Genomic DNA, 21,331 nt, shown 5'->3' with positions numbered 1-21,331 from the left:
CTGACCTGCTCCTCCCTTGACAGCAAAGTGATGTCTGAATGGTCTCTGTGTGACACTCTGGAGGAGCAGTTATATGCCCTAGAACTGGAGAAAAATTTGTCCACAGTAAGTATCTTGCACTGTAAACGGTCTCCACTTCACATAGACTGTTGAAAAGCATCTGGAAGATATATATCTATTATTGTTAAAAAAATAGATTTATGAGTGTTATGAGATTATGCTGCAGAAGACAGAATCTCTCAGTGTTTTTAAAGTGCAAACCCACACTCTCCAGCCTTAAGTCTTAGAGTGATCAAGCTGACAGGGACTCAAAAACTCACACAGTTCATATAATTTTACCTACTGAAGCCCCCAACGTCCAACAATTTTACAGTTCAGGAATCTGCGGTGCGGAAAGGCTCGGGGAAGATTTATTACATTTGCATAGTCAGTGGAAGAGCTGAAACTTAAGCCCTGGTTCCTTGATAGAATATCCTGCACTTGCCTCTAACTGTCTTTTATCTAAATTAGGGCATTTGACTGACTGTCTCTGAAAACCTGTATTGACATCAGGGTTATTTCCCAAGAGGGAGATGAAGCATGAACTAATTTTCAATGAGAGTGAATCTGGGGGGAACAGTTCCAACTGGGCACATTCTTTCCTCCTTTTTCATGGCCACCTGAGAAGTTTGGCTGGGTGCTGGGGGGTGGGACGCTCTTCCCACTTCCCAGTCTTTTTCTTTTCACAGCTGCAGAGTTCAGTGAGTTGAACTGCTGTGCTGTGAGTTCACTGTTCACTCTGCCACGACCAACCTCTGTTGTAAATTTTCCTCCCAGAACACGTGACGATGCATTTCTTGACTATATATTCCAAGAGCAGCGGCAGAATTGTCAGAGCGCCGAGCACCACACGCAGGAAGAAAAAGGCTCTTGGACTTGACGATTTAGGAATTCAGGACTTGGGACAAATTTGCCAGCTTTTGGTAAGTCAGCAATGCCACTTTGCTTCAGAAACATATGAAAGGCTACTCCCAGCAATTTGTAGATGTGATTTTCTCTTCCTTTCCTTTTTTCTAAGGCAGTTTTGTCTTGAATTAAAAATAGGTTGAGGTTTGGCAGCGAAATGTAAACTTTCTTTTTTTCTGCTCCATCAGCTCAAAAAGTTTCCCAGGGATTCAGACGTTCTTTCTTTTCTCTCTGCACCTCTGTCTTAAAGGGATTTCTTTTCTTTTCTTTTTTTTTTTTTTGCATTTTAAAATGATTGAAGCAAAGCTTCTCACATGTTCACTTTATGAAATGAAAACCTGATTGACATGTAAAAAAAATGAAAGTCTTCTTTTCATTTCCTCCCACTTCTCGGTGCCTCTTCCCTCGCGCACCCCCGCCGGTCACAGCTGACCCGTGTTAACCGCTAGGAGGGACTTATAGTTACTTCTCCAGGCAGCAGCCGTAAACCTTTCCGATCCTGAAGTTCCACAAACCTGGGGCTGCCCCCTTCCTGTAACTGCGGTCGGGCGGGAGAGTCCTAACCTGCAGCTTTCTCCCCAGCTCCTGGCGGTGTGAGCTGAGCTTCAATGCTGATGATGGAGCCTCTGAACAGCACCGACGCCGGCATCGCAGCCCCTAGCGCCCCCCTCGAGTCCCCCGTGTCCGGCAGCGGCCACGGCAACGAATACTTCTACGTTCTGGTGGTCATGTCCTTCTACGGCGTTTTCTTGATTGGGATCACGCTGGGCTACATGAAATCCAAGAGGCGGGAGAAGAAAGCCAGCCTCCTGCTGCTGTACAGGGACGAGGAGCGGCTCTGGGGGGAGCCCATGAAGCCGCTGGCCACGCCGGCCGGCCTGAGGTCGGTGCAGGCGCCCACGATGCTGAATGTGCTGCAGGAGAGCGTGGCGCCAGCCCTGTCCTGCACCCTCTGCTCCATGGAGGGTGACAGCGTGAGCTCCGAGTCCTCCTCGCCCGATGTGCACCTCACCATCCAGGAGGAGGGGGCGGACGATGAGCTGGGGGAGACTTCTGAGACCCCCCTCAACGAAAGCAGCGAAGGGTCCTCGGAGAACATCCATCAGAATTCCTAGCACCCCTAGGACCTCTGGAGGTGACCCTGTGAACCAGCACCCTTAGAGCGAGGAAGGACACTTTTCGTGTCGGGTTTCACTTTTGCAGGGCAACTGCCACTTCCAAGGGACCCGCGGCAAGCCCCTGAAAGGGGGGTGGGGTGGGGTGGTGGCGGTGGTGGGGGTCAAGGCTCAGACGCGGCCAGCCGCAGCCTGGAGTCTGCCGCACGCCTGCGGTGTAGACCTGCCGCTGAAACAGGCCTGAAGACGCACAGTGTGTACCTTTCCTTGGGGCCTTGTGGGCGGGGTTCCCGTGCAGGTGGGATGTCCTTGCGATTGTACTCTCAGGGGATGCCCCGGGGAACTCCTGCAGCATCTGCCTACTCCCAGGCCTGCCAAAGCCTTAGGGCGTCCCAGGGGACTAGTTTCGGTTTGCCAATTTGCCCAGAGCTTTGTTCTTCTAGATCTGATTCGCTGTAAGAGCCTCTAATGTGAACCTGTGGCATTAGTTCACCGCAGGTTACAGAGCTTCTTTTAGGGGGTCTTTCCGGATAGAGAGGGGGGATATTTGTTGGAGGGGGACTTTTGATGGGAGGAAGCTGGAGATCTCTACCTGGTCTATTTGCCTACTGTCAGGAGAAAACCAGGCGACTTTTAAACCGGTCAACATGAGCTGAGATGGTAAGAAGAATCTGCTACTTGACCCTTGGTCTAACCTGAGACCTTGAACTCTGACCTGGGATCATCCAGCATCCTGTGCTGGCGTGGCATTTTTTGTTTTTTGGAAGGGTTTCCCCAGAATCTAACCTGCACTCTGAATGGCTGTGCAGGGAATCTTCCTGATCTTTTCAGAAGGGGTGATGGTGGGGTTGAACCAAGCCAAACTGTTAGCTCTGCTGCTGCTTTTTATTCCCAGCCCGGTTTTCTGAGCTGGGAGAAGATATACTGTGGGCCTCCACGACATGGCATTTGGTCACGTAGCTGAGACTTAGAAGGGCATACTCTGGCGAGATTGTGCAGAGTTGGGGGTCCTCTGTTTGTGAATCCCAAGCCCAGACTCTGATATGCTGTGTGGTCCTGGGCATGTCATCCACAGACTTACTGCCTTCCTGAGACTCCTGATCATCTAGATCCCCAGGGGGCTGGGAGGATGTCTTTAGATTTTAAGACTCTGTGATGAATCCTACATGGCCTGGTGTGAGGAAGCTTGGACCGAATATTTCCTTGCTGGCCAATAGTCTGCGAAAGGATCTGCTTACTTAAAGGAGCAGTTGGAGATGGAGAACGCGTGTAACTGGGAGATCCAGGGCAGCTCACCCACCATCCCCTGCTGTCCACTTTCCCAGCAGTGAATCCAAGAGGCAGATCCCATATTTCACTCTGCCGAGTTGTCTGGGTGGTGAACTGTTAACACTCTGGTTCAGGGAATGAGACATCTAAGAGAAAAGACTCAGGAATGCTTGCTAATGTCTCCCTGTATTCCTGTGTCCAGTCACTTTGCAGCAGACTCTGAGCCCTTGAAGACAAGGCAGAAGAGAAAGACACCAAAAGGTCAAATTTAATTCTAGTAAAAACATAAAACTTTTTTTTTTTTTTAAAACAAACACAATCTCCCCGGACTGGAGACAGCAGTGACTACTGTTCCCATGGAAGGGTTAACAGTGTAGGGACTGGTTTATCAGTTCGCCTTAACATAGTGCTAGAGGAAATTTATGTTTCGGGGGGAAAAGGGCCCTCCGTTCACTTTAAAATTCAGAGTGTGGATTTACTCCAAAGGGGGCTGTTTAAGGTGAAAGAAGCCAAGTTGAGTTTGGCCCCTTGCCTGGAATCACTTGAATTCTGAAACTTTACTGCGACGGACATGTGCCTTGTCACATTTTCCATTGCTTAATCCTGAAGTTTGGTGCAAGTCTATCTGCGCCTATTAAAAAGTGATGTATATACTTCCTTCTTATTCTATTAAGTTGTATAAAATTGTCTTCTGTATTTAACAGTTTGTAATTTTCACGATATTTTTTTTTTATTTAAATAAAAAAACACATTTTCCCTATGGAATTTATGAGTTCTCTCTTTGATTCTTCAGTATAACTCCTAGTGTCTAAGACATCCTAGATGCATTTTTCCAAGCCATCTCTGAATCCGGGTCATCTTTCAAGTCAGACTCACATGAAAGCATATCTTATTTCTGCCTAAATCATAGAATGAGCGGGGCTGGGGTTTTCCTTCCTTTGAAGGAAAGTTTTTCCATGCTTTGCAGTGAATAAGAAGCAGGCTGCACGTGGGTCTTACATCCACTTCTGTTTTTAAATTTGGTGGTCATGGGGCCTTGTAACTTGAACATGGAATGACATAGTGACTGTTGCGAAGATGTTGCTCCAAACCTGGTTGCAAGAAAACCTTTGGTTTACACGTTGGCTGGATGAATATATCCACACATGGCTGCAACAGCGCAGACAAATGGGCAGGGAGCAGCTGTATATAGATGTTGTATATACATTCATATGGACACATACATGATGGGGAGGGAGATTTTTATATATACGCAAACTTAAGAACATACCCAAGCACACAGGCCGTGAGTTGGGGTTGGTTCCCCCTCCTCTCCCAGTGCCCCCCCTGCCCTCCATGAAGACTGATTGTGAGGTTTCCTCCCCTGGGGTCTTGCTTTAGCTCTGGTCCACAAGTAAAGCACAGCCAGCCTGTCTCCCTTAACTTTGAATTTACACAGTCAGGAACACTAAAGAAAAATTACCCAAACCCGTGACCTGTCTTAAATTATGCAGATGGTAGAGAATGGCCTGACTTTTCTGTTTCTCTGTTTCATGCAAGGTGTTTGGCTTTTCTGTTTGAAGTAAATCCTTCCCTTAGGTTCACAAATAACTGTCTCCCGAAAGGATTTATCTGGTCAAGGTACAGGGGAGCCTGGATCCTTGTCAAAGTACAACAAGCATCTCAGTCCACCTGCGGGTACTTTGACAATGTAAGATGAGAAGATTATTTTATTTTACTTATTTATTTTTTGAGAAGATTATTTTAAAAGACATGGAAGCCCTTTAGTTTATTCCAGCTTAATGTTATTCTTGGGGAGGAAACAGTTAAGGAAAGAAGCTTTTACCGTGGGCGGAAGAAGAGGGAATTCTAAACTCTAATTGTCCTAAAAATATGCGGAGTACACTGTGTCGTTTTAATGGAATATTTGTTTTCTTTAAAAAAAAAGAAAACAAAAAACTTCTAAGCAGAACCTAAGACCCAAGGGGTTTAGTCTGTGTGGATTTACTCATGCATGTGAGAAACTGAGAAGGGAATTTGGCCCCGTGCACCTAGGATATTAGAACCATATTTTAAAGCACTTAAATGTTAGGGATGAGGTAAATGGATCATCTTGCTTGTTCCAGGCTGTTCTAATTACACCTTTGTACGTCAAAGTCAGACAGGGATGCTGCAGAGAAAAGATTCTTCCACGGGCAGAATCACGGGATCAAAACTACCGGGAAAGGCTGAAGCTGGGCCAAGGAGTGAGTGCTCTTGGCCTGTGATTCTGGTTGGAAAGTCGATCCCATGGTACATTTCAGAGCTGCAATTGGAGGGTTTTGTGGTCAGGCATGCACTTTCAGGGCTCAGCTGAAGAACGGTCATTATTCATCCTGTAAAATGCTGTTCTGACCCTAGACGCTGTGGAATGGATGGAACACAGAGCTTACAATGCCATGAATACCCTAGGTTTAGAGCATACATTTGCTGAATCGTCTCTCCCAGAATCTAGGCACCTTGTTGGAGGAAATCACAAGCAGCATCATGGGTCGTGGAGCAGGAGGTGGAGTCTAAGGTTGGAGGGAGACACAGCAGCTGATTGACCAGGATGGTGCTCAGGCACGGGCTGGACCGCAGGATGCAGGCTGGAAGTAGGGGTTCCGAAGAGGCTGCACTGTTGCTCTGGGAAAGGTATCCATCCTCTCTGACCTGGAGGCTCTGTCTTTCAATGTGAGGGCACGCAGGCCTTCCTCTTTGGGGAGCTGCTACTGAGAAGCATGGTGAAGCATCCTACTGAACAAACTGAATGCGGCATGAAACTTAAACCAAAAAAAAAAAAAAAAAAAAGCAGCTCCAGGCTTCTACTTTTTCAAATATATCCTGGGCACACATCTGCACATGAAGTCGCTGAAACCTCCTCTTCTGCACGGTTTCCTCAGGAGACGGCAATGTTCAGGGAAAGTACACATTTTGCCAAAGGAGAAGGGTCATAAGAGAGAAAAACCACTGTTCACTTCTGCCTTTCCCCATTTCTGAAATGTTTCCTCCCACAGGAAGGAACAGTTTGGGATGTGAGCTGTTACCATGGAGATAACCAGCCAAGGTCACTTGTTTGAAGGAGCCCATGGCCCCAAGGCACTGAATCATTACGGAGACTTTAGGAAGCTGGGATCTGGTTCTTGATTCAGATGACCGAGCTTTGAGCTCACCGCAGCTTACATTCAAAGCTTGGAGGAGAGGGCACAGGGAGAACACATGTGTTCACTGCACACACACACATATACACACACACACACATATACACATACGTACACACATGCACACAACACCACATACAACCCCTTCTTTCTTCTCCTTGCACTTTCTGTGCTCCATTCGATATGGGGCAAGATTACTTACAAAGTAAGTAATATTTTCTTACATTGATTTTTTTTTTTTTGCTAAGAAACATTATCCAAGAATCTTTGTAAAATCTTCAAAGATCAATATACAATGAATATTACACAATATCACATCAATACCTATACTTGCTTTTTTTCTGTCCTTAATGGTTTTTCACTCCCTGTTCTGAGATGGTAAATAACATCTCTCTTAGTCAATTCCAGCTGTTATAACCAAGCACCGTATTCTGGGTGGCTGAGAGCATAAATTTATTTCTGACAGTTCTGGAGGTGACAGCATGGATGCCCTCTGGTGAGGATCCCTTTCCATTTTCGGGTGGCTCACTTCTCACTGTGTCCTCATGTGGCAGAAGGAGAGCCAGCTAGCTCCGCAGCCCCTTCTAAGAGCACTAATCTCATTCATGAGTGCTCTACCCTTATGACCTAGTGACCTTCAAAGCCCCCATCTCCAAATTCTATCACATTGGGGATCAGATTCAACATACAACTGTTGAAAATGAAAGCCACTCAGTCATGTCTGACTCTTTGCGACCCCATGGATTATACAGTCTATGGAATTCTCCAGGCCAGAATACTGGAGTGGGTAGCCTATCCCTTCTCCAGGCGATCTTCCCAACCCAGGGATAGAACCGGGGTCTCCTGCATTGCAGGTGGATTCTTTACTAGTTGAACTACATGGGAAGCCCTATGGCTGTTGAGGGGACATAAATATTCAGTCTATAGCATCTCTTCTCCTAACCGCCCATCCTGTTACCCCCTTCACTTCTTTCCGTTACACAAAAAGAACAACAGCAAAAAAATCCAGTAACCACAACTCGTGATAAGCTTTTACGACATGCAAAGCATATACTTCACCTGGTTGTTACAATCCTATGCTTTAAGCTTCTACTTTCTTCTAGGTACTTCACTAAGTGCTGGGGAAAATGTATTAGTAACACTGACTCAACCCCCAGAGAGGTCATAGTCTCCATGTAGATGCATTTGCAATAGAATATTACTTAGTCATAAAAAGGAATGAAACCATGCCATTTGCAGAGATGCAGATGGAGTTAGAGACTGTCATACAGAGTGAAGTAAGTCAAAAGGGAAAAGCAAATATTGTATATTAATGCATATATGTGGAATCTAGAAAAGCGGTACAAATGAACTTATTTGCAAAGCACATGTTTGTTCTCTATTAGACATATAGAGAACAAACATGTGGACACCATGGGGGAAGGAGGGGGGATGAACTGGAAGATTGGGATGGCATATGTATACTATTTATGTATTAAATAAATAACTAATGAGAACTGACTGTATAGCACAGGGAAATCTATTAAGTGCCCTGTGGTGACCTAAATAGGAAGGAAGTCCCCTCAAAAGGGGATATATGTATATGTATAGCTGATTTGCTTTGCTGTATGGCAGAAAATAATACAACATTACAAAGCAACTATACTCCAATAAAATAAAATAAAAAAAACCCACATCTCTGCTTCTGGTTAATCTATAACATTAATTGAGGATTTCTGTGTGCAGGGTCCTTTGGATATCAGAATACATAGCTTGTATCTTTGAATAGTTTTAGGGCATAGTGGTGTTATTAAATGGACAAAATGTATTGTTTACCTAGTATTTGCTTTACTCTGTGATAGGTGCTTTCCCTTTGATAATCTTACTTAATTATCCCAAGGAAACTCTGGGCGAGGTCTTTGATACTGTTAAAGTAGGTATGAAACTCGAGGTTCAAGGAAGTTGCAGGTCAATTTAATGAATGATCAGGGTTCCAGTGCTGGTCTTGGGTATACAATCTGATGTTCTTGAAATCAGCAAGAAGCAGAGAGACTCAGAATCTAGTCCCATCCCAGGTATTAGGCGACTCTGTGGTATTACGTATGTCGCTCAGCCTTCTGGGCACACTTCCTCATTGGTAAAATGGAGATAATGGTATCCTCCCTCCTGACCTCAAAGCACTGTCAGAACAGCTTAGGAAGCAGCTGGGAAAATAGAGTTTTCTTACAGGGACACTGATTTGTTCATCTTGGATAGGCAGCTGTGTGTAGACGTCATAGCATTCATCAATATCCAGTTCTTCTCCCCTTCTGAGAACATGGAAATTTCCACTTCTCAGCTCCTTTTCTTGCCCCTCCTCCCCCACCACCAGGGGTCAGGCAGGCACAGGACTCATTCTGCTTGTTGTAAACTGAATGGAAGTGATGTATGTCACATGTGAGCTGAGTCAGTGAAAAGCCCACGTGTGATTCTCTGTTTCCCTCTTTACCTGCATGTTGTCAGCCAGACATCTGTATGTTTCAGATGGTACCAATACCAGGTAAAACCTGTGTCAGCCTGGAAGAATGAGTTATTGCATAGAAGGCAATTGTTCTGGAGAATTGCCCAAACCTGCAGCTGGCTTTACATGAAGCAATAATAATCTAAGTTTTGGTAAATATTGAGACATTGGGGTTTCTTGCTACTGCAGTATAACCTTGCCCATCAGATTTAATACAGAGTTTGACGATATTACACAGACAGAATGTTGGAAGTCACCTTCTAGGTTATCTAATCCAACCCCTCTGGTCAATGATGGGAAAGTTAAGGCTCACAGCAGTTAAGTATTGTGTTCAGAGTCCCAGGAAGAGACAGGAGCAGAACTGGGGTTACAGCCCAGGTCTCCTGCTGACAGTTGGTTCTAATCCTCGTGGTAGACATGCCATGGAGGTCTCTGTCCTGACTTAGTGAAATCAAAATAGCCAGAGAGGGTCTTCTCCTTTAAGCTCCTCACCTTGAGCTTCTCTGAGCAGCACTGAGTCTATTTACTGGCTTCACAAACCCTGCTGGGAAGTAGTTTCTTTTTTCCTGGTCAAACCCTGGCATTGACTGCCCTTTGGGAAGAATGGATCTAAGCGGGCAGAAGTAAACACATTCCCCCAAAGCAATGCAATGTGACTTTACTGGAAACATTAATAAAAGGGAAGAAGCTATAAATAGGGGGAGGGAAATATTCAAACGGGGTTGAATGCAATTGTCCTGTGCACAGCTTACTGGATTTCAGCTTTCGGTTTTATTTTTTGCCTGCTTGGGCTTAGCTCCAGTGCCAGAGCAGGTCACGGCCAGGCGTCCAGTGCAGAGTGCTCCCAGGACTGATGTTCCTAGGTTCCAGGCAATGATCCTTGAAGGAAAATGCTGAAAATTCAGCTCTAGATTGGTGTTTCAAATGATGCAGAAACCAATAGACATGTCACTGATCATTATTTTAATGTTCCTAGCCCTAATACGCAAAGAACTATCTCTCTCTCATTTCAGTCTCCCTTTTTTCACTTAGAACTTCTCCCAAAGAATGGAATATGGTACTTGGATAGAGCGATTTTTGTTTCTTTTTCAAAATTTCCTCCTTTTTATATTCCAATTACACTATCTTCATGCCTCAATTATAGCAGAAGTGAAACTCGTTCTCATAGGATCATACACCTTGTGAAAGCTTGAATCATATATTATTATTTCTAAAGGTAGTACTGAGTTTGGACTGGAATTCCTCAAGATACTGAGTTTGGACTGGAATTCCTCAAGACTCTCTCTTATCATTTTCTTTTCTTTATATTGTACATATTCTCCTTGGGGATTCCATTCACCCTCAAATTTTCAACTAATATGTAAGTTATTAGTGAAATCAAAATATGTAAATAATCACCTGTCTTGCGCTAAGCACCAGGCATTGTTCTCAGGATATTTAATTCTCATGATAAGTTAAGACAGAGAAATTTTTAAACCTATTCTAAAGGTGAGGAAAGTGAGGCACAGAGAGATTAAGAACATTAACCAGGTTCTCATAGTTAGCCGCAGAACTGGAATTTGAGCCCAGCAACCTGGTTGCAGAGTTGATGCCACAAACAGCCTGCTCTGCTGTCTCTCTGTCTTCAAGTCCTGGTCCCAGTCCTTCAGCTCTAGCCTAGACTCCTCTCGTGGACACCTGTGACTATGGCTCTGTTCACCAGATGTTCCATAATTACTTCAAATTCCTGTCATCAAAACTCAAACTCATTATCTTTCCTTGTAAATCTGTCCCCTAACTTACATTACAGATGTCAGAAACATCAGTAGAATGTTTATCCTTTACCTTATATCTCAGGCCCTCTCTGAAACCTCTTTCCATCAACATGGTCATTATTTACCCCTCAAAGTATTTCTTTAATCAGGAAAATACTGAGGACCGGAGAAAAATGTTAAAAAAAGGAAAAGATGACATGAACAGAGCCATGCTTACATAAAGAGTGGTTTAATATTTAGGATTGTGTGTACTAGCCAGTGGCTGTGCGAAAAAACCCAGTCTCTGTCATGCTGGTGTTTAGAATCTTTCCTATGCTGTAAGATCAAAGAAGATAGAGGGGGCAGGTAAAGCATTATTCCTGGTGATAGGTGAGAAGTGCCTGGATTGGGGCAATGGCTGGTGAAAAGGGGGCATATTGGGTTGGCTAAAATGTTCATTTGTGTTTTTCCACTCGAATGTTTTGGCCAACCCAATAGAAGCTAGAAATAAAGAGGAGTTGAAATTGATGAGATTTCACAGCTCCTTGAATGTTAGAGATGGAAGGAGAGGGTGGGAATGAAGGATGACTCTAATGTTTTAAATCTGCGTAGTTGAGACTGTGGAAGCGCAAACAATAAAAATGGGCAGTAAATCCTGGAAAGGCTCTATCGTGTTGTGCATTTTGAGTTGGAGGTGTTGACATGATATCCAGAAAGTATTTGGAAAATAAGTATGAGAACTTTTGAGAGAAGTTGGAGCTAGAGACAGAGTTGGGAGCCATGCACATGAATACATGGACTCGAAACCCTGAGCGTGGCTGAAATAGCCAAGGATAAGTGGGAATAGAGAAGAGGGCAAAGGGCAGTCCTTCCGGGACCAGCTACTTCTTGGGGGTTGGAGAAGGAGAGGCCGAAAGAGCAGGAGCAGTCCAAGAAGTAAAATCAGGATGGCAGAATGCCCAGGAGCTGAGCAAGCATAGATTTTTCCAGGGAGAAGAGAAGGTCAAACATAGAGAAATGGAAGGAAAGAAGCTTCCTTTAGATGACTAGGAGGTGATTAGTATCTATAAAATGAGGAACCTGTAGTTGGGCTTCCCAGGTGGCGCTAGTGGTAAAGAACCCACCTGCTCCTGCAGGAGACATAAGAGATGAGGGTTCGATCACTGGGTCAGATAGATCCCCTGGAGGAGGGCATGGCAACCCACTCCAGTATTCTTGCCTGGAGAATCCCATGGATGGAGGAGCCTGGCGGGCTACAGCCCATAGGGTTGCAAAGAGTCGGACACGACTGAGTGACTAAACATGCATGCACAGGGTAGAGCTATCACAGCACAGGCGTAAAAGACTATTGAGTTGGTTTCTGTCATACATCAACATGAATCAGCCGTAGGCACACATGTCCCCTCCCTCTTGAACCTCCCTCCCACCCCCCCACCCCCCATCCCCTACACTCCTCTAGGTTGTCAAAGAGCACTGTAAAGAAATTATCTTCCAAACAAATTAGAAAAATAGGCTATTGAGAAATAAGCCACTCCTTATAAACTAACTCTTTGGAGAAGATTGGCTGTGAAAAGCAAAGTATAGTGTGGGTAATTCAAGGATCTGGCACTACTCAGAGCACATGTTCTTTTTTATTTGCCATTAATTGTTATTTAGTTTAGCTTGCAAATCTACTTTACTCCCTTTGGTAGTATGGGCTAATGGAATTCCTTTCTATGTGTGTTTCTGTAGAGGCTGATGTCTTCCCAAGTTTATAATGGATCTCCATCAAAGACATACAGGGTGGGTATTAAGCCAGCCTGGAGAAGTTGCGTGGAGAATGTGCTATAGGGTTAATCCAAGGGAGAAAAATAACACAACTTTCTCCTACTGCAGACAGCAGAAAACAAATATTTTGCTGCCAAATCTCTGCTTTTCCATGATTTTCTCTTCAGGTTGTATATAAAGAATCACCAAAGATATTTAGGGTGACCTTTTATTGCCCAGAATTTGTATTTCTCCAGAGTGATTTTTTGCCCAGGAACTCAATTTTTCTAGGTGCTTGAAAATTGCTTGGGGGTATGATTTTACGTAATTGTGCTTTTCTCCATAGAAAATGTCATAATGAAGTCAAGATGTTATCATACTTATTAGGTTTAGTTTCTCAGTGTTGAGAAAATGGATACTGCATATTTTACTTATATTGGTTGTGATTCAAAGTATCATTAAATGAGTGAATAATCAACATTTTTTTTTTCTGCTGGAGATTGGATAGTACTACAGACTTCATGGTCCGATCATGGGCTTCCATCATAATAAAAAGGGACATTAAAAATAACTGGTTTAAGATATTTCTTGTGTTTCTTGGTCTTTGAAGAGGAATACATCATGCTGCAAAATCACACACATACAAGGTAGCAATCTTTAACATGGAAAAGAGGAAGGTTTTAGGTGGCCAGGGGTAGATGTTACAGACCAGAGGAACAAAGCTGCCCCAAGAACCACAGACGAAGTCAAGTTATTTTAACCCTTTCCTTATAATTTAATGAATGGCATTATTTTGTGGCAATAATGATCAAATAGACTGCAACAGCTGCAAATCATCTAAAGAGATAATTTTTATTGTCATTTAGTAGCTAAGTCATGTTCGACTATTTTTTGATCCCCATGGACTGTAGCCTGCCAGGCTCCTCTGTCCATGGGATTCTCCAGGCAAGAATACTGGAGTGGGTTGCCATTTTCTCCTTCCTCCAGGGGATCTTCCTAACCCAGGGATCAAAACCAGGTCTCCTGCATTGACAGGTGGGTTCTCTACCACTGAGCCAATAGGCAAGCCCAAAAAGATATTACTGTATTTCAATTAAAAAGATAAAATGTAATTTTGCCCTTCAGATAAATCAAGTGATACTATTAAAATAAAGACAAAAATCAGGGAGAAAACCTAGAAATGATATATGAGTATCAAATGTTTGTAATTTTTTCTGAAACCCATATTTTTAATAGGAAGTGGGTCTGATTTTACTTCAGGGATTAGGTTCTAAAATCAGAGTGTAAGGCAAATTTATCCTTGCATGCGTTCCTGTGTGCTCAGTCATGTTAGTCAGGTCCGACTCTTTGTGATCCCCTGGACCGTAGCCTACCAGGCTCCTCTGTCCATGGAATTCTCCAGGCAAGAATACTGGAATGGGTTGCCATGACCTCCTCCAGGGGATCTTCCCAACCCAGGGACTGAACCCATGTCTCCTGCATCTCCTTCATTGCAGGCGGATACTTTACTGTCTAAGCCACCAGGAAAGCCCTAAAAAGTCCCTATTGCTCTTAAAAGGTAAACTTCTGTGGTTTCTCAGAGTGCATTGGTCACGGCCTCCCAATCCCTAAGTAGCACAATCTAAGGGCAACTTTAAATAGGGATGAACATAGGGGGATTCTCTCTCACACTTAAATTCCCATAAATAAAATGTGCCAGTCTTGAACTTTGCTATAAAATAGAGGAGTTCTTTCTCTGTGTTGTGGTTATTTCTGTCCAAAAAGCAATTGCACTTCTATGTTATCCTTCTATGATCACCAAGAAAGAGGCTCTGTATATCAGCTGTACTTTTGACTAAAGTTGTCATGAGAATATATGACTGAGGTGAAAAACGAAATTGGTTTTGAGTTATGCCCCGAAACTCAACCAGAGATGTCATGAGTTTAGGGTTTATAGTCTCAATGGTCACTTCCTTTGCATCTTAGATTATACGTGGGGTAGGCCGATGGATGGGCTTCCCAGGTGGCTCAGTGGTAAAGAATCTGCCTGCCAATGTAGGAGATGTGCGTTCGATCCCTGGGCCAGGAAGATCCCTTAGAGTAGGAAATGGCATCGCACTCCAATATTCTTGCCTGGACAAACCCAGGAAGAGAGGAGCCTGGTCAGCTACAAGTCATAGTGTCACAAAGAGTCAGAAATGACTGAACGATTGAGTACTCACATACGCACAGGCCAATGAATATTTATTGAATACCCATTTTGTGTCTTTAGCCCCTTTCAATATGTAATCTCATTCTGTCCTTAAAATGTCACTGTGACATTCATTGTACATGTGAGAGATTGAGGCTTCAAGTGTCCAAAGTCAAATTACTAGTAAGAATCATAGTTAGAATTTGAACTCACAGCCAACAGATGCAAACACAGGTATTTTGACTACTCTTTATTATAGCGTCTTCTCTCATTTTCCATAGAATGTAATATTAAGCAGTATTTTTCTTCTGTTTTAAGAGCATTTATATGAGTTTTCATCTGCAGCTCACATTCTTCATGATTTTGGCAACTTATATAACCAGTTGGGAAAGCTATAAAACTTTTCATTTTATTTACTTATTTTATTTATTTTAAATTAATCTTTATTAAAGTATAGTTGATTTTCAATGTTGTATTAGTTCCAGGTATACAATAAACTGAATCATTTGTACATGTACATACATTCATTCTTTTTAAGATTCTTTTCCCAGATAGGTCATTACAGAGTATTGAGTAGAGTTCTTTGTGCTATATAGTAGGTACTTATTAGTTATTTATTTTATGTATAGTAGTATGTATGCATTAATCCCAATCTCTCTATTTATTCCCCTGACCCTGCTTCCTCCATAGTACCGTAAGTTTGTTTTCTATGTCTGTGACTCTCTTTCTGTTTTGTAAATAGGAACTGTTCAAAATCCTGAAAAAAACACCTAAATTGTCTCTACTGTCTTCTTAGGATCATTCAACAGGGAAAGAGCAGTGTTATCATAATATAGGCTGAAAATGAAGTCGTGAACTGAGATTCCTGTTTCCAAGATGGTCTTCCTCTGGTGGAATAAATATCATGGTCCACGGAACAACTGGGGCCCGGAGGGGTCAAGGGCCAGGTGGGTATACAGAAGGGAGGTCCCGAGATGCTTGCCTGAGACTGGAGGTGGCTTGAAGAGAGCCTGAGATGCTCTTTGGTTGGGCTAATTTAGCAGGTGTTTATCTGCACAGAAAAGTCATCGCAGGACTTAATGTAGAGGCAGAAAAGTCACTGGAAAAAAGGGAAAGGTCAATTGAATTAATGTATTCATTAACTGAATAAACATTCATTTCTGAGTCTTGTGTACAAGATCATTTTGTTCCTGTGCTCTGAATGATTCAGAGAAAAACAAGACACATTTTTTTAGGGTTGGAAGTATTAAGTATCTAACAATGATTACTAGATAATAACTTCAAAGTGCTTGGGAACATTTTTTTTTTTGCATAAAAAAAAGAAATTTTGTTATGCCAAGGGGTTTATTATTGAACCAATTCAGTAGAATTTAAGACTTTCATGGAGAGAGTCAGCCAATACCTTTGCTTTTCACTTTTATTTTTTATGGAAACTTCCAGCCCAGTCCTCCTGGTTGGATTTCATTTTGTCAGGTTCATATTCTGCCTTATCAAGTGAATCTTCCCCAGCTCCATGGTGACAGACAATACAGAGAGGGAAATATTTTGGGTCAAAGTTTGGGAACACTTGCCTCATATAAATTCAATTTAAGCACAGTTCTTCTAGATTTTAAAGTGCATGTTTTCAACGAAAGAAATGTAACTCACCTGCTTTTAGCCCCTTACACTGTTAATCAAAATGTCATTCTAGAAGAACAATTTGGAGTCTAAAGAATAATTTCAGTTTTTAAAGTAAGGATGATTTTTAAAAATGGAAAGTCATGATAGGCTGTGGGCATGAAATCTGAAAATAAATATTGTTAGGGAATGTTTGACTACTGTCATTTAAAATATTTATTTCTTTTATTGTTTATTTTTGATTAATTTTTTTCCTTGCTAGTCCATTTATTCATTTATTTTTCCAATTTTATTGAAATATAATTGACATGTAACATTATATAAGTTTAAGATGATCTGATATATATATGAAATCATGTATCAGTTCAGTTCAGTTGCTCAGTTGTGTCTGACCCTTTGCGACCCCGTGAATCGCAGCACGCCAGGCCTCCCTGTCCATCACCAGCTCCCGGAGTTTACTCAAACTCATGCCCATAGAGTCGGTGATGCCATCCAGCCATCTCATCCTCTGTCATCCCCTTCTCCTCCTGCCCCCAATCCAATCTGCATATGTTTATATCACACACACACACACACACACACATATATATACACATATATGTGTATATGTTAATTGTGGTGTATATATATACACCACAATTAAGTTTAGGTAAAATTCATCACCTTTCTTTCTCATTTAGTCATAGAGGAGACATGGGCTTTCCAGGTGGCACTAGTGGCAAAGAATCTGCCTGCCAATGCAAGAAACATAAGGGATGCAGCTTCAGGCTCTGGGTTGGGAAGATCCCTTGGAGGAGGGCATGGAAACCCACTCCAATATTTTTGCCTGGTGAATCCCATGGACAGAGGAGCCTGGTGGGCAATAGTCCATGGGATTGCAAAAGAGCTGGACACGACTGAAGTGACTTAGCATTCACGCATGCAGATGAGACATAAGGATTAGGCTCAAAAAGTAAAATCAAGTTCCATATAGTTTTACTAATAAGCATAAAGTACATGCTCTCTCCTCAATGTTCATAGCAGCATTATTTACTATTTCCAAGATATGGAAGCAAACTAAATGTCCATTAATAGATGAATGGATAAAGAAGATGTGGTGTATATATACAATGGAATACTACTCAGTCATAAAAAAGAACAAAGTTTTCATTTGCAGTAACATGAATGGACTTGGAGTGCATTATGTTAAGTGAAATAAGTCAGACAGAGAAAGACAAATACTGTCTGATATCACCTATATGTGGAATGTAAAAAAATACAACGATCTAATTAATATAACAAAAAAGAAGCAGACTCACAGATATAGTGGTTACCAGTGGAGAAGGAGGGACAACTTAAGGATGGGAGAGTGGGAGGTACAGACTATTGGGTGTAAGATAGGCTCAAGGAGGTATTGTACAATATGGGAAATAAAGTAAATATTTTGCAAAAACGGTAAATGGAAAGTAACCTTTAAAAATTGTATAATACCTAATTTTTTTTTGGACTTCCCTGCTGGTACAGTGGATGGAAGTCTGTCTGCCAGTGCTGGGACATGGGTTCAGTCCCTGGTCTGGGAAGATTTGATATATTGCAGAGCAACTAAGCCCATGTACCACAACTACCGAGCCCGTGTGCGGCAAGTACTGAAGCCTGTGCGCCTAGAGCCTGCACTCCTCAACAAGAGAAGCCACTGCAATGAGAAGCCCATGTACAAAAGGAAGACCCAAGCACAATCCAGAAAAAAGGAAATTGTATAAAAAAGCAGAAAAAAAATCCAAAAATATGTGCTTTCTAATTATGTTAAATGAATTAATATATACACATATAATTCTCAGAATAGTGCCTCATATATAATAAACATTCAAATGTTAGTTACTATTGGTCAAAGTTGCTCTGCCGTGTCTGACTCTTTGCAACCCCATGGACTATACAGTCCGTGGAATTCTCCGGGCCAGGATACTGGAGTGGGTAGCCATTCCCTTCTCAACCTAGGGATTGAAGCCAGGTCTCCCATATTGCAGGCTGATTCTTTACACACTAAGCCATCAGGAAAGCCCTTGCTGGCTTATTGCAACTCACTTTATGAGTGTTCTCTTTGTCTAAAGAACATAAAACCTTAAGATACTCAGTATTTAGTGCCTCAGACTAGAATTTCTGAATTTCACTACCACCATTTCATTACCACATGGAGAAAGAATGTATTTGGAGTGCAATTTTGTTCAGATTCTCAACCCAAGTTCACCTATGAATTTAAGCACCCTCTCTGGAGAAGGGAATGGTAACCTACTCCAGAATTCTTGCCTGGCGAATTCTACAAACAGAGGAGCCCCCTAGAGTCTATGGAGTCACAAAGAGTTGGGCATGACTGGGGGAATGACACTTTCACTTTCATTGTGTGCTAGGATTTGGGTGTACAGAGCTTATGCACGCTAAGTTGCTCCAGTCATGTCCAACTCTTTGCAACCCTATGGATTGTATGTAGCCTTCTAGGCTCATCCGTTCATGGGATTCTCCAGGCAAGAATACTGGAGTGGGTTACCACACCATCCTCCAGGGAATCTTCCTGACTCAAGGGTTGAACCCGAGTCTTACGCAGCTCCTGCATTGCAGGCATCTTCTTTACTACTGAGCCACCAGATAGAGCTTATAGTCTTATACTTAAAGAGCTTACAATATAAGTGGAGGAGATGGATGTTTAAGCAAATTGAATATGATGGGGTGAGTACTAGAATGCAGTATTAATCTGTTGTGGGAGCCAGAGTAGAAAGCAGCCTGGAGATGTAGAGAAAGGCTCTCTAGACGAGATGGCATTTGATCAAAGTTTTAAAGGATGAATAGGAGTTGCCTCAATTTCTCAATCTGTAAACAGAGGCAGTTGGACAGGATTCATTATGATCCAAACTTCCATGTTTAAAATGCTGTGGATCCCTCTTGGTCAGCCATAAGGGACATTGGCATTGGGCTTTTGCATTTTGATTTTTGTAGAAGGCCTTATGTGCACAATTCTTCAGCTCCTCTGTCCATAGCAGGAGCATTGGTTGACTGCTCAGCTGTTCTGCTATCCTGCCAAATAGCTGAGCTTTGAGATTTCAGGACAAAAAATCCACACAACTGGCTGAATGTTGCACTTTTCATCAGGATATTTTGGCACCAGGTAGACAATAACTATGGACGAAATTCAGGAATTTGAGTGATTTGGATTCAGTACAGAGAAAATAGCTTTGACTCTGATTTGACGTGAAGCTCAACTCTCCTAAGCCAAAAACATAGCCTTTTTTCTTCCAAGTGGTCTAAGATGTTCATTAGCCCTGGCTTTGGTCCTGGGGTATTTTTGTAACGAAGTCGGCTGAAAGTTTGTAGGACAGATGGAGTTGCCATCCTTCATGGGCTGTAGAGGAGAGCAGAGCTGAGTTGGAGACAGGAAGACAGAAAAAAAATCTAAAAAGGAAAAATGACCAAAATGTCACTTGAGTGATTATATAGTTGGGCTCAGTTCTGCCTTAACAAATCCTTAGTAATAGTAGTGGCATTTTTTTAAAAACAATTTTATTGAGATAAAATGTATACATTTTGTAGTTCTTCGAATTTTGTCAAATGTATGCCCCTAAGAAACAATCCCATAATTAAGATACAGAATACCATCATCAGCTCCCAAAACACTAGACCCCTTCACACCCTTCCCCATCCAACATCCCAGTCTTAGACAACCATTAATCTGCTTTCAATCACTGCAAATTAGATTTGTCTTTTCTGGAAATTCATGAAAGAGGAATCACACAGTACACGCTTTTGTGTTTGCCTTCTGTCACTTAGCATGTTTTGAGATTCATTTATGTTATTGGATATGTCTGTAATTTTTTCCTTTTAATTGAACACTATTTCATGGTATGGAATACCACATTTGTTTACCTGTTTACCTTTTCATAGACATTTGGGCTGTTTCCAATTTGGGATGCTTATTACTCAAGCTGCTATAAACATTCATATACAAGTCTTGGTGTAGACATATATTTTCATTTCTCTTTGAGTAAATACTTATGAGTGAAATTACTGGCCCATAGGTGACAATGATTTGTTATAACTATAAAAAATTGCCAAACTGTTTTCTAAAATGGCTATACCATCTTGCATTCCCACTAGCAATGTTTCAAGAGTTCTAGCTGTTCTATATCCTATTAACCTAGTCTTTTAAATTTTAGCTCTTCAAGTAGGTGTGTAGTGGTTTTACATTGTTGCTTTAATACTCATTTCTTGGTGATGAGTGATTTTGAGCAACAATTCGTGTGTTTAGTGGTGATTCATATACTGTTATTTGTAGAGTCTGTATCTTTCCTGTAGCGGTTTTGAAGCTTTTACATGGCAATCATGTGGTTTGATGAATAGGCTTTGAGCCACCATGGTGGGTGGATTAGGTTTCACTTAAGGTTGTTTGAAAAACAAGTTTTCACGGTTAAATGCAAAATTTGAAAACCACTGGTTTCAAGCACAATTGCAGAGAAGGTAAACTTGGCTTTTGTTATTTCCATTCCCCTTACCCTCAAGGACCTGCACAGTAAGTAGCAAAGTGGTATTCTGGGCTCTGTGGGGAGCACAAGGCCTAGAGACAGGAAGCCTTGTATGGAGAGAAATCTGCCCAGGCTATGCAGTCTGTTTATATCCAGATTCTACCATCTGTTAGTTCTGTCAGTTTGGGCAAGTTATAATCTCATTTGAGCTTATAGTTTCATCAGCTGTAAAATGGGATTAACAATATCTAAGTAGTAGGTTATTCTGAGAATAAAGTGAAAGAATCAATGTAAAGTTTCTAGAAGCATGGCCAATGAACAGTAACTCTGCCTCAACTGCTGATTTCCTTCTCTTTCTCCCTACTCCTACACGTGCTTTATTTCTCTCCCTTTATTTTAGGGTTTCAGGATTCCTTACCATGGCACTCCATCCTTCCCCAGCACCCCCTTCAGAGGCTCTGGCCAGGGATTAATCCTTCCTCAATCCCAACATTTACCTGTTTTTATTCTCCTCTCACCAAGACCTGATGAATGTGTGAGTAGCTAATCTGATAAAACATAAATTCTCTTAAGGTGATAACGGTTGATAATGTCTCAAAGTTTTAGTAAGTG

General features: G+C 42.2%; 1 protein-coding gene across 1 annotated transcript; it reads left to right on the top strand.

The window, feature by feature from the left end:
- Nucleotides 1-736: 736 nt before the first annotated feature.
- KCNE4 (potassium voltage-gated channel subfamily E regulatory subunit 4) lies at nt 737-4,094 on the top strand. Its single transcript, XM_043909878.1, has 2 exons — nt 737-962; nt 1,528-4,094. The coding sequence occupies exon 2, from the start codon at nt 1,554-1,556 to the stop codon at nt 2,058-2,060; it is 507 nt and encodes a 168-aa protein (XP_043765813.1). The 5' UTR covers nt 737-962; nt 1,528-1,553; the 3' UTR covers nt 2,061-4,094.
- The last annotated feature ends 17,237 nt before the right edge of the window (nt 4,095-21,331 follow it).

The sequence above is a fragment of the Cervus elaphus genome, chromosome 8, assembly GCF_910594005.1.
Source record: "Cervus elaphus chromosome 8, mCerEla1.1, whole genome shotgun sequence".
NCBI lineage: Eukaryota > Metazoa > Chordata > Mammalia > Artiodactyla > Cervidae > Cervus > Cervus elaphus.
Note: the sequence above shows the minus strand (reverse complement) of the source record. Positions and strands in the feature narration are given on the sequence as shown.

Coding starts and splice junctions, on each gene's coding strand:
- KCNE4 (XM_043909878.1), top strand. CDS start 1,554: ATGCTGATGATGGAGCCTCTGAACAGCACCGACGCCGGCATCGCAGCC.